Raw genomic sequence first — 13,987 nt, forward strand, 5'->3', positions numbered from 1 at the left:
ACACACAGCATATGGCAGTCAGAAAGTATCATTGACCCAGTTTAAATAAATTTCAATTTCTGAAGTTCAGGGCAAATGTCTTTGTGTAAAAATTAAACCAGAAGTTCAGACATTATATAACTTGGCTAACAGTGTATAGTTAGCTGCAACACAAGGGCCTAAGAGGTAGACTTGTGTTCCAGGATTTTTTTTCTACTCTGCTATATTTTATATATGCTAAAGCTTTATTAACACCAACTTACTAAAAAGATAACCTAAAATACAAATAAATCTGCATCAAAATGTTGTAAAAGATGTACAAGTCTAATTATATCCAGTTTAGACTAAATAGATAATATTGAGGAAGTATCTTAAAACTAAGCACTGTTCTGTTTACATGACAGTAAACCACAGAGCAAAATACACCCTTTAAGGAAATCTATGGATATAACATATACAAAACTTAAATGTCAAAGACCAATAGTGAGTCTAAATGACATTACACATATAAAACATCACATGCGCTAAACGACACTACATTTTCCTTTTGCTGTTCTCTTCCTCTTACAGATCTCACCGTCCCACTTTCTCCAGCTCTCATCTGGATGAGAGCTGCCCTTCTTCGCTACCCTTAAATGACACAGCCAATGACTATTACTGGTCTCTTACTTCACCAACACAGTTGCTTTCATATTCATGTTTCTAGGCTAACTACTGATTTGTGAGGTGTCCATCCAAAAGGTAAATGTACTTACATGTTCCAGATTTGTTTTCAGTACTAATGGCTCATCTTTTTTTTTCTGATCATCCATTTTCCTTTTCCCTGTTTCTGTATCATCTGGTAATAGTTTGTGGATGTGATCTTCAGAAGCCTTTTCTTCTTGTAACTTTTCTCCTCTCAACTAAAAAATACAAATTACACAGAAATAGTAGAATTTTAGGAAATTCTGGACTTAAAATCCTCTTCTACTCTAGTCTAGAAAAAAAAAAAAACATATGAAATGGTTGTTTTAAGATTGCTTTTCACTGGGTGCTGGTGGCTCATCCCTATAATCCTAGCTACTCAGGAGCCTGAGATCTGAGGACTGCTGTGTGAAGCCAGCCCAAGCAGGAAAGTCCATGAGACTCTTGGGGTTTTTTTTTTTTTTTTTTTGGGTCCGGTCATGGGTCCTGAACTCTGGGCCTTGGCGCTGTCCCTCAGCTCTTCAGCTCAAGGCTGGCGCTCTACCACTTGAGCCACAGTGCCACTTCCAGCTTTTTTTCTTTTTGCTTATGTGGTGCTGAGGAATTGAACCCAGGGCCTCAAGCATGCAAGGCAAGCGCTCTACCACTGAGCCACCTTCCCAGCCCTGTCCATGAGACTCTTATCCCCAATTAACGACCAAAAAGGCCAGAAGTAGAGTTGTGGCCCAAGTGGTAAAAGTGCCAGCCTTGAGCACAAAAGCTCAGGAACAGCAGCCAGGCTCTGAGTTTAAGTGCCCCCCCAAAAAAAAAAATCTAGTCCATTGATCTATATTTTTACTATCATGTCTTCAATTCCCTCTTTAAATAGCCAAGATTCATGGTCACAATAATTTGTAGGGTTCAGTGATACATACTTACAATCCCACTACTCAGGGAGAATTAAGGAGTTTGAGGCCAGTCTGGGCTTCCAAGCAAGACTCATGTCTCAAAAACAAATTTTTAAAGATACCGCTAATAACTTCCTTGTATATGCCTTCAATTCTACTCCATCTCTCCATCAAACTTTTGTTAAAATCCAAATTCTAGTTAATCCTAATACATTATTTTCACTACAAATATTCAAACTGGTCCTTTTTAGTGTTTTTAAATTTTGTTTTTTATTATCTTGTATGTTGAACAAAGACAACTCAATTCAACATGTCAATTTATGAGTATAATACCTAACTGTGCTTATCTCCATTGTTATCCATGAGGCAGAGACTGCTAGCTATCTAACCAGTGTCCACTTCTTTCTTCCTCACTAAGAACACTCTGATTTTATTCAAGAAATTCATATCCCTGCAGGGGAGGGAAGGGATAGTGGAAGAACAACAAAGGAGAACAACAACAAGAAATGTATTCATTACCTTACTCATGTAACTGTAACCCTCTGTACAGCATTTTTAAAATACAATAATTTTTTTTTTTTTTTTTTTTCCGGTCGTGGAGCCTGAACTCTGGGCCTGGGTGCTGTCCCTCAGCTCTTCAGCTTAAGGCTAGCACTCTACCACTTGAGCCACAGCGCCACTTCCGGCTTTTTTCTTTTTGCTTATGTGGTGCTGAGGAATCGAACCCAGGGCCTTGAGCATGCAAGGCAAGTGCTCTACCACTGAGCCACCTTCCCAGCCCTACAATAAATTTTTTAAAGAAATTAATATCCCTAGCTTAGACAGTGTATTTCCCAGCCTCCTAGTAGCAAGAAGCCTATAACATTAGAAAATAAAATATAAGTCACAGGGTCAGGGGAGCTTTGGAGAAAGCTTTTAAGATGACATCATTCAACTGGCATGTGCCCTTCTATCTGGTGAGTGAACATGCATCTAGCAAAGGACCAGCCATCTCATCCCACAAGGAAGAATGTATATAAACAGAAAAATAAAAAGAAGCTCAAACCTCAATGGTGCAGAACTGCTGTATCAGCCATATACTGTCTCCTCCACATCTGTTTATTTTAAAATATATTTTATTGTGTATATTTAAAGTATATAATGTTACAAAGTAAATATAGGCATAAAAATGGTTATAATAGTGAAGGAACTTAACATATCCATCTCTCAGTTACACATTTTCTTTGTTTTTATCACAAGAACAACAGAATAAAATCCATTCACTTGGCAGGATCCTCAAATATTTCATTTGTTGAGTCATTATTTTGGGGTCACTAATATTCACAATAAAAACAATTAGACTCCTAGACTTATTATAGTTTTATGTCTCACACAGTGACCTGAGACTGCATTATCTGTTTCCTGTCAACCTAAAATAAATTTATGCTGTTTACCAGGTTAACTAGGTCTTCTTTGACCTGGCTTTTTGATATCTCTCAAATCATTTCTGTCCATATCTCTTACTGCCCTTACACCTCTACTTATACATAGCTCTAGATGCACTGAATTATTCTCCCCTAGAACAAGCCAAACTTGTTTCTGCCTTGGCACTTGCTGCTCCCTTTGCCTAGAATCTTCAGTCTATATACCTTTACTTATTTCAGGTCTCACCTCAAATGCTGCCTTCTCTGAGATACTTTCCCTAACCACTCAATTTAAAATTGCATTTCCTCAGTTTTCCCTCATGCTCCCCTTCTAACGCTTTCTATCTTGCTTTATATATGTTTTAAATTATTTGCTTATGATTTGTAGGTCTTCCTTCCTAGAAAGGAATCTCCCTGAGGCCCAAGACCATGCTACCCTCTTCACTTCAGCATATACCTGGCCCATACTAGAGGAACAATAGGTATCTGATTAAGAAATGAATATACAAGGGAAACTGAGAGAAAGCAAAGGAAGAGATGACAATGTCTAAAGGTGACATTATCTAAAAAAGGAATGTACTCATAAGCTGACTTATGAAATGGTAGCCCCTCTGGGTAACACTGTAATAGTAACAATAAAATGATTTTTTAAAAGAAAGAAATATACACCTAGCAAGTGCTAGGCCCTGAGTCTAACCCTGGTATTGTCACAAATAAATAAATAAATACACACCATGATCCCATTCATACTGAAGATTTTTCTCTCTCTCCTTCTCTCTCTCTTTCTCTCACTTTCTCTCTCTCTCTGTGCATGTGTGTGTAAATACATAAGGGCCTAACTTACCCATCATTAGTACTAGTTACCTCTAGGAAAGGAAAAAGTAGGAAGAGACGTTTTGTTCTGCATATTTCTACATTAATTTTATGTTAGAAAGACATTATAATACATGATAAAAAGAAAAAGACTAACATATTTGACAATATGAATCTACTCGTAGTCACAAAATTTAGCAACTCCTAGTAATCTCAAAAAGCAGAAAGTCGGTCTGAGAAGGTGGCTCAAGAATGCTAGTCTTGGGCTGGGAAGGTGGCTCAGTGGTAGAGTGCTTGCCTTGCATGCCTGAGGCCCTGGGTTCTATTCCTCAGCACCATATAAGCAAAAAGATAAAAGCCGGAAGTGGCGCTGTGGCTCAAGTGGTAGAGCACTAGCCTTGAGCTGAAGAGCTGAGGGACAGCGCCAAGACCCAGAGTTCAGGCCCCACAACCAGACCCCCCCACCAAAAAAAAAAAAGAGTGCTAGTCTTGAGCTGAAGAGCTGAGGGACAGCACCCACGCCCAGAGTTCAGGCCCCACAACTGACAAAAAAAAAAAAAAAAAAAATAGCAGAAAGTCAAGGATCCTTGACTGGGATACTGAGAGTCCACCTCTACTACATGAGTGAATGTTGGTGATTACGGGGAAGGAAATAGGAAAGACTTTTCAAACCTAACTTCTGTGCACAATCCCCAGAAATTAGTTTGAAAACAACAAAAATAATATCATGTGGAAACAATTAAAAGCTTTCCCAGTAATAAACATTTCCTAATTAGATAATTTTTATTTGTCTTCATTACAGTTCTTCTAGAATACTTATCAAAGTAAGAGCAACAAAAATAACAATAGCTCCATGTGATTCCTAGCAAGACAAGGAAAAATAATATGAACAATTGCTAGCAAGAGCATTTGCCAAAGTTGCCAAAAATACCTTTCTTTCTTGGTGGCTAGCTATTGTAGCAGGTATATAATAGATCATCTGATTTACATTTCTAGCTTTGTAAAAACTCAAAAAAGGAATTCTTAAAGTTTACTTTTAATTTAGCTCTACATTTGAGTAGAGTGGCATAAAGCAGTAATTAAAAACAACAAAAAAGCAAAGCACTGGTGGCTCACACATGTAATCCTAGCTACTCAGGAGGCTGAGATCTGAGGCTCTTTGTTCAAAGCCAGCTCAGACAGGAAAGTCCATGAGACTCTTACTGCCAATTAACTACCAGCAAATCAGAAGTAGAGCTCAAGCAGTAGATCACTAGCCTTAAGCCAAAAAGCTTAGGGACAGCATCCAGGCCCTAAGTTCAAGCTCTAAGGTGCGCGCGCACACACACACACACACACACACACACACACACACACGCGCGCGCGCGCACACATGCACACACATGCACACACATGCACACGCTCTATGCTGTAAAATTTAAAACCCCAGTGAATCAAAACTCCCCACTAAACTTTCTTTAATATTATTATGCCAATTAATTTTAATGAAATAAATACTGGACTGGACATAGGGGCTCAAGCCTGTTATCCTAGCTACTTGCAGGGCAGAGATAAAGGCTCATGGTTTGGAGCCAGCCCAGGCTAACATGTTTGTAAAACACCATCTCAACCAATGGTGGTACACCTCTGTCATTTCAACTACAGTGTGGAACCACAATGTCTAGACACAATTGCACATGACTGTCATACCAGTAACATGGGGAAACTCAAGGAGGACCACAGCCAAGGCCAGCCAGAGTGTAAAAATAAGACCCTACCTGGACAATAACATAAACAGGGGCTGTAGGCTTGGCTTAAGTGATAAAGTGCCTGTCTAGAGAGCATGAGGCCCTGAATTCAATGCATAGTACTACCAAAAGAAAGAAAGAAAGAAAGAAAGAAAGAAAGAAAGAAAGAAAGAAAGAAAGAAAGAAAGAAAGAAAGAAAGAAAGAAAGAAAGAAAGAAAGAAAGAAAGAAAGAAAGAAAGAAAGAAAGAAAGAAAAGAAAGGAGGGAGGGAGGGAGGGAGGGAGGGAGGGAGGGAGGGAGGGAGGGAGGGAGGGAGGGAAAGAAACAAAGAAAGAAAGAGAAATGCTATGATAATATGTATACTATACCTTTCTTAGGCATTCATATTCCTCACGAAGTTCACTTGGCTTGCTTAATTTGATTGGTGCTCTGAATATAAATTCTGGAGGAAAACAAAATGAAAATATTTTTAACAGGACTTTTAGTCTAACAGATGTCCCATATTACAAATTATATATAAAGTTGTAGTCCTCTTAATTTGATCCAAATTAAGTTGGATGTGAGCTCAAAGCCTAGGTATTGTCCCTGAGCTTTTATGCTCAAGGCTGGTGCTCTACCACTTGAGCCAAATCTCCCTTCCTGGATTTTTGCTGCTTAACTGGAGATAAGAATCATGGAGGGTTGGGAAGGTGGCTCAGTGGTAGAGTGCTTGCCTTGCATGCATGAGGCCCTGGGTTCGATTCCTCAGCATCACATAAGCAAAAAGAAAAAAAGCCAGAAGTGGCGCTGTGGCTCAGGTGGTAGAGCGCTAGCTTTGGGCTGAAGAGCTGAGGGACAGTGCCCAAGCCCAGAGTTCAGGCCCCACGACCGGGCCCAAAAAAAAAAAAAAAAAAAAGAATCATGGAATTTCCTACCAGGGCTGGCTTCAAATCACATTCCTCAGATCTCCTAGGTAGCTAGGATTAAAGGTATACACCCCAGCACTTAACTCTCAAATTAATATTCTTAAAGGCTATATAAATTTATAGTTCCATTAACAATAATGAATACCATTTTTTCACATCTTTTCCAGTATAACTGAATGCTGAGAATTTAACTTTGTCAATCTAAAAGGTAATGTTATTCCTTATATACTTAATGAGTGAGGTTGAGTTCTTTTTACAAAACTAAGAGCAATTTGTATTTATTTTAGTATGAGATGTGGGTGCACATTATTTCTTTTTCTTCTTCAGTTGTTAAAAGCTATCCCTATACTAGGTACTAGTGACACCTATATTCCTATAGCTGACATCCTATAATTCAACACCTAAAATCCTAACTACTCAGGAAGCTAAGATCCAGAGGGTCATGATTCCATGTCAGGCCTTAATAGAAAATAAGATTCCATCCCTAAAATAACTGGCAAAATAAGGGACATAGGCATGGATCAAGTGATAGAATATCAACCATGCATGTGCACAACCCTGGATTCACAACCAGTATGAAGGGAGAGAAGAAGGGAAGAAGGGAAGGAAGAAGGAGGGAGATGTCACTATACAAAGAAAAGTAGCCCTACATCTCATGAAAAGTATTACTTTCCCCAGTTTATATTTGTGTTGACTTTTGCTTATAGTAGTTATTTTTGTATAGCTATGTTACTTTTCTTTTATGGCTTCTGGGTTTTGTATACTTTGAAAGATGTTCAGAGCAAGATATAATCAATTCTATAATAATTTTTTTCTGGTACAAAATTCTTCTCAGATCTACTTTTAAAAATTCTAAATCTTTATTTCTATTTGGGAAGAACATAAGGAGTATAATCTTATTCAGACTTATAAATAAGTCTACTCTCCAACACAAGAAACCAAAAATACTTTTAGTGATTGCCTTGTAGAAATGATCATTTTAACTGTTAAAATTTTTTTCTAAAATAGTTCTTGCTGACATTTAGTACAAAATGTCTCTTCAATGAAAACCATTATTTTGTACAACTAATATGTTAATAAAAAATTCATAAATGTCTCAAGAGCTTAACATCTTCATCTTGTAAATTACAGAAAAAGAATTTATTCCCTACATGCAAGTTTCAGAACTCAGTAAGTTAGTTTCAACTACTTCTCCTCTAAAATCAGACTATTACTGAATATATTTCAAGTTAATAACAATTAAATCATGGCAAGCTATTATAAGTATCAAATAAGTATAATGAGTGAAAATATTTTATAAACTATTTTGGTTAGTAAGTGTGCAAGACACTTCATCAAGTATAAAATTATCTCCAGTATAATATAATCTACAGTGATTATATTCTTTAAATTATAATCAGATTTGCAAGCATAATTTATATGAAACAAAGACAATGACCCCACTACCTTGATATGTGCATTACATGAAAATATAAATTCCTTTTGGAATATTTATTTAAAAATCCTAAAGTTTTTGTAATGCCTTAATAAGTAGAAATATAGGATATTGACTGAAATTTGACTATACTTCTGATTGAGATGAAAAGATACAGGAATAGACTGATCGTATGGCACAAGTGGTAGAATATCAACTAAGCAGCCAGCCAAGTACCTGTGCAGCCTGAGTTCAAACCTGGAACCAAAAGAAAAACTTTTAAGGCAATAAGCAGGCAGGCACTGGTGGCACATGTTTGTAATCCTAACTACTCAGGAGGCTGAGATCTGAGGATTGTGCTTTTAATCCAGCCCAGGCACTGAAGCCATGAGATTCTTATCTCCAATTAAACACCTAAAAAGCTGGAAGTGGAGCTGCAGCTCAAGTGGTATAGCACCCAGAACTGCCACAAAAAAAGAGGTAATAGGCAATAATAAGGCACAATGGCACATATGTATAATTCCAGTACTCATCTAAATGAGACAGAAGGCTAGCAAGTTCTAGGCTAGCTTCAGCTACATAGTAAGACCCTGAGTCAAAAAATAAAACAATAGAGCTAGGGCCGATGGCTCACTTCTGTAATCCTAGCTATTCAGGAGGCTGGTATCTAAGGATAGCAGTTGAAAGCCAGCCTAGGCAGGAAAGTCCCTGAGATGTTTACTTCCAATTAACCACTTAACATCCAACTGTCCAGAAATAAAGTCCTGTGGCTTAAGTAATACAGTATTAGCTTTGAGTGGCAAAGCTAAGGGATAACACCCAGGATTTGAGTTCAAGCCCCAGTACAGGCATAAAACAAAACAATGGGCAGGAATAGGGGTAAGATACCAATTTAGTGTCTATATAAATCCTCTTAATCCTAGGTTAGGATTAATGATGCTTTTGTTTTAAGAGTATATACTACTAGCTGGGTATTCGGATCACTTCTATAATCCTAGATACTTGGGAGGCTGAGAATGGGAGGATTATGTTTCTCAGCCAGCCCAGACAGAAAAGCCCACAAGACTCTGTCTCAACATACAAAACCAGGCATTGTGGCATGCCTGTCATCCCAGTTTCAAAAGTAGATGTAAAATAGCAGATTGTGGCACACACGCACACACGCACACACGCACACACGCACACACACACACACACACACACACACACACAGAGTTAAGATACTGACAAAATAGGCAGATTGTGGCCCAAGCCCAAGTACGGCGTGCGCGCGCGCACACACACACACACACACACACACACACACACACACACACGGCTACCTCAAATGCATAATACACACACACACACACACACACACACACACACACACACACACACACACACACACACACACACACACACACACACACACACACACACGGCTACCTCAAATGCATAATCCTCCTGATTACTGGTGTGTGACCCTAGGCCCCGGTTTGAAATCTTTTTATATCTCAGTTTTTACCTGAGAAATGAAGACAACATATTAGTTAACTTCTGAAGTTATAATACTTTATATATAACTTCTGAAGTTATAATAATACTTTTTTTTTGGGGGGGGGTCCGGTCGTGGGGCCTGAACTCTGGGCCTGGGTGCTGCCCCTCAGCTCTTCAGCTGGAGGTTAGCACTCTACCACTTGAGCCACAGCGCCACTTCCGGCTTTTTTCTTTTTGCTTATGTGGTGCTGAGGAATCAAACCCAGGGCCTCATGCATGCAAGGCAAGAGCTCTACCACTGAGCCACCTTCCCAGCCCCTATAATAATACTTTTATTTCACTTTCATTTCCTACTCCATGTTTCTCTAAATTCTATAAAACTCCATTGAAGTTTAACATGATAGGAAAAATGCTATTAGGATTTTAAACTTACATAAAAGTAGTTACCAAAATAGGTCAAGTGAAAACCAGAAAAATGAAAATCTCATTTATTTATTTGTCTATTAATTTTTGGCAGTACTAAAGTTTGAACTTGGGGCCTCATGCTTATTTGGCAGATACCATCCTACTTGAGCCACACTCTCAGCCCTGAAAATCTCCCCTTATAAAGTAAGGTCTTTCACAATGTCTCTTATAGTTGAATGGAGAACATGTACAGAGAATTTAATAGTATTAATTATACTAAGACCACTAATAGTAGGTTAATTAATAATTCAGATTCTCTGATATTTACTTTAAAAAGAATAGTCATTTACAATAAAACAAACCCTAGGAAGTTAATTTTCTCTTCACTTCTTTCTTCTTTCAAGGGTAATACGTCAGCTTCCTCTACTCCAAAAGAGGAAACTGTGGTTGAAATGCAAGCAATACTGCTACAAAAGCAGAGCAGCAAAATGTCACATCAGAATCAGAAAAGACACCATCTCCTTCCTTTGTCCAAGGTGCTAGCAACAAACTTACCAATTCTACCACCAGCTTTTAAGATTTTCAAATGTTTTAATAAGACAGGAAAAAAAAAACACTCTTCCTTTGCTTTATAAAGAAGAAATGCTGGAACTACATCCATACTATTGGGATGCTGAATAACTTAGCATTCATAAATGAATCTAATGGAGGAAATATTTTTTAATGCCTATCTTATGGCTACAACTATGCATAACAGGAAGAGAAATTCTTGAAGGATATGATGGATGTCTTAAGAATGATATACACCTGTGGCCAGTGACCTAGAGCTGAGTATTGCCTTCAGTCTAAATGTGAATTATAGAAACAACTATACTTCCTTCAAGGTCATTCTTGAAAAAGATTTTTACACGGGGTGGGGTGACTGGTACTAGTTATATATAAAGACAAACAAAAACAAGCTACAAGACAGATATTTGCTACATGCATCAAATCAACACATCCACATCTAACACAATATTAGAAATGGAACTTACTCAACTGTGTTGAGAAGACACTAACATAAGAACTCTCAAATCCAAAGTAAATGGTCCCTGGATACCTAGATATGTTTGAATTTTTACCCCTCCCCACCCAATCTTAATTTCTTATGATTGCAGTAGAATAAAAGTGAATTTTGGAGTTACTCTGTCTTATAACTGATTAAGTATTAGATTCTAATTTGAATAGTCCCACTTACTAGCTATTTGACCTTAGATAAATCTCTTTGCTTGAACATCTTCATCTGAGATCTGGAAAAAATATAACCATATCTCAGAACTTACATACCAATAAAATCAATGAATTTGGGAGCTTATAATACTAATAATTTGGTGACTTTACTTAGCAGTATGAAAATATATTAGTTGTTGTAAAATAGTTAACTGAGAAGTAATACATTTTCTTTAAACATAAAGGGATGATTGTCTGTAAATACTACTTATAGTTTAATATAGCAGACATAAATCTGTAAGACATGATCTCCTCCTACCTCTTTAGTTTACATCACTTCATTCCTTCTCTACAGTCCACCAACAGTTTATAGTACCTAGGATAAAACTATCTCTATCTCCATCCCTTGCCTAAAATGCTCTCAACTTCCACTCCTGTTCTTCCCAGCTACCTCATATCAGGCAAAACAAAAACAAAAAACAAAAAAGCCTCATCCTCAAAACTCACTTTAAATTTCTACAGAGTAGAGGATAATAAAAGCCAAAAGACAAAGTTGGAAAAAATGTTTAGCCAATCCATAATAAATGAGAATTTCTATCTCTATTATCACCAACAGCATCATTATGATACAGGCAATTAGGCAGCACTTACGCCTAACACATTTAATTTTCATAATGATCTAGCAGGGGCAGAGAAACTTTTTTTTTTTTTTTTGCCAAGGGCTCTTAGGATTCCTGGGCCATACAAAATTACCAGTGTAAGAGTTGATGATAAGTATATATGTCTGTCCCATTATGTACCAAATTATTTTGAGGACCTTATATGGCCAGGGAGTCTCAAATTTATATCTGAGTCAGCTTCAATTGCAATTCTATTTATACCAGCTTCTTAACATTCTTTCACAGAACTTTATGACTTTGTAATCCTACTACCTAGAGGAGTGCTTGACACAAAACATGTATGTACAAGTGATTAAATACATATAACAGCTAATTTTTATTAGGTATTTTATTTGTACATGCACTTAGCATGTATCACCAATTCATTTAATTCTTACAACTGTATGTTGTGGTTATTTCAATCAACAAATTAGAAATGAAGACATTTAGGCACAGATTTTAAGTAGTTTGCCCAAAGTCAGTCAGCTAATAATGTGACAGGACCAAGATTCAAACTTACATCCACTAATTTTCAATACTACATTCTTTACAGAATGCTATGTAGGATATAAAATTGTTATAATAGAGTATTAAATGGAAAATATTATCATGAACATATTTTATAATTCTTTTGATCTCATTAGAAGTATAAACATGTAAGAATATTGCTATTCTTGAGATTCAGTAGGTGAAACATTCAGTAAACTTAAAAAGAAAACTGACCTGCTGGTACATTTGAGAAATGACTATTCTTGTTCTCCCTTTCACACTTCACTTACACTATTATTTTTTTATGCTACTATAATCAAGTCATATATGCTGATAAACACATGTAAAAGTTCTTTCAACAGTATGAATGAAATTCAGAACAGTAAATTACAGTCTATAAATCAATCAGCTTTCAGTTAAGAGATTGACTAGTTGGGAAATTCTAAATTAGGCTATAGTAAAGGCATTAATTCAACAAATGCTTAAAAACCTACTATATGTAAATTAGTGTATCACCATGGAAATCAAAGCCATCTTTCCTAAATCTCATCCCTGATCTCAGAGTTTGATGATGAGAACCAAAAGCTCAATTTAACTCCTTATAAATTACTAAAATCAAATTATTTTTCACTGGCAAATGTGACTAAATCTATGCCACTAGATTTCCAAACAAATATAAATACATAATTTGATAGTATATATCCATTACAGAGTAAATGCTGCTAACATTTATTGATGATATGTTATACTAGACAGATACTATACAGTACCTAATAGCTTTCAAGTATTTTTGAACATAATTCACAATAGGAAAAACGTTTTACATCATTCCCCAGTTCATTCCAGAAAACTCATATAAAACTGAAATTATTCATTATTTCTTAACTCTTTCTTTTGAAAAAATTATCTCATCCCATTAACCTGGTTTTACTTTTTTTTTTTTTTTTTGTCAGTTATGGGGCTTGAACTCAGGGCCTGAGTGCTATCTGAGCTCTTTTGATCAAGGCTAGGGCTCTACCACAGCATGACCTTTGGATTTCTGGTAGTTAATTAGAGGTAAGAGTCTCACAGACTTGTTTGCCCAGGCTGGTTTTGAATTTCAGCCCTCAGATGTTAGTTAGCCTCCTGAGTAGCTAGGATTACTGAGGTGAGCCATCAGCACCCAGCTTTTTTTACCATTTAAATATCATGCTAAACTTTACAATGGGTATCTTGTTTATGCCTTAAAATAATCTTTGAGGGTTGTTACCATTATTATACCCACTTACTAGGGAAGCAGAGGCTCAGAAAGGCTAATACCCTATCCAAGGTAAAAGAGAAAGAGGGATAGGGGGTGTAAATGAGAGAGCAAGAATTTAAACCAGAACTCACAGAGTAAGAGTGACACTGTATAGGACCTACCACAGTGTGATCCAGAAAAATGCATAACCAGTAAACTAACACTTAATGTATGTTTAAGTGTCAGGCACTGTGCTGTTTCCACATATCTACTTTTTTTTAACTTAAATTTTATTGATGTACAGAGGGGTTACAGTTACATAAGTAAGGTACATATAAAATTCTTAAACCTTAAAACAATTCTATGTGATTTGTGGTATTTATTTCTTATAAACCAGAAAACTGAAACCCAAAGAAATTAGGCAGCATTTGCCAGGGCCAATCCAAAAAAGGTAGAAGAGTTAAGACTCAAATCCAGGTTTTCCCTTTCCCTAATCTACATGATTTGCATAAATAGTGATTTCCATTTAAAAAACAGGATTCAAGGGAATCATTCATAAAGCTAATTCAAGTTGCCAATGAGAAAATTAAAACCTTTCTTATTTTCCCAACTGCTTTACATGTTATAGAAGCATTTTTCATAATGCTCAAGAGCCAAACACTCAAAACCATAGCAATAGGCTTTTTAAAGCTGAAGTCTGTATGATATGATGTAA

At 36.7% G+C, this 13,987-nt stretch overlaps 1 protein-coding gene across 1 annotated transcript in view; it reads right to left on the bottom strand.

Annotated features, from left to right (window-relative positions):
• Positions 1-13,987, bottom strand: part of Rnf169 (ring finger protein 169) — a 43,591-nt gene that overhangs the window by 15,364 nt on the left and 14,240 nt on the right. The window contains exons 2-3 of the mRNA XM_070035016.1: positions 5,862-5,935; positions 735-881 (exon numbers count right to left, since the gene is read on the bottom strand). Of these exons, the coding sequence (XP_069891117.1) occupies positions 735-881; positions 5,862-5,935 (221 nt within the window). The remainder of the gene's footprint in view (positions 1-734; positions 882-5,861; positions 5,936-13,987) is intronic.

The sequence above is a fragment of the Dipodomys merriami genome, unplaced genomic scaffold (genome assembly GCF_024711535.1).
Source record: "Dipodomys merriami isolate MVZ:Mamm:240054 unplaced genomic scaffold, mDipMer1.0.p SCAF_25, whole genome shotgun sequence".
Lineage (NCBI taxonomy): Eukaryota > Metazoa > Chordata > Mammalia > Rodentia > Heteromyidae > Dipodomys > Dipodomys merriami.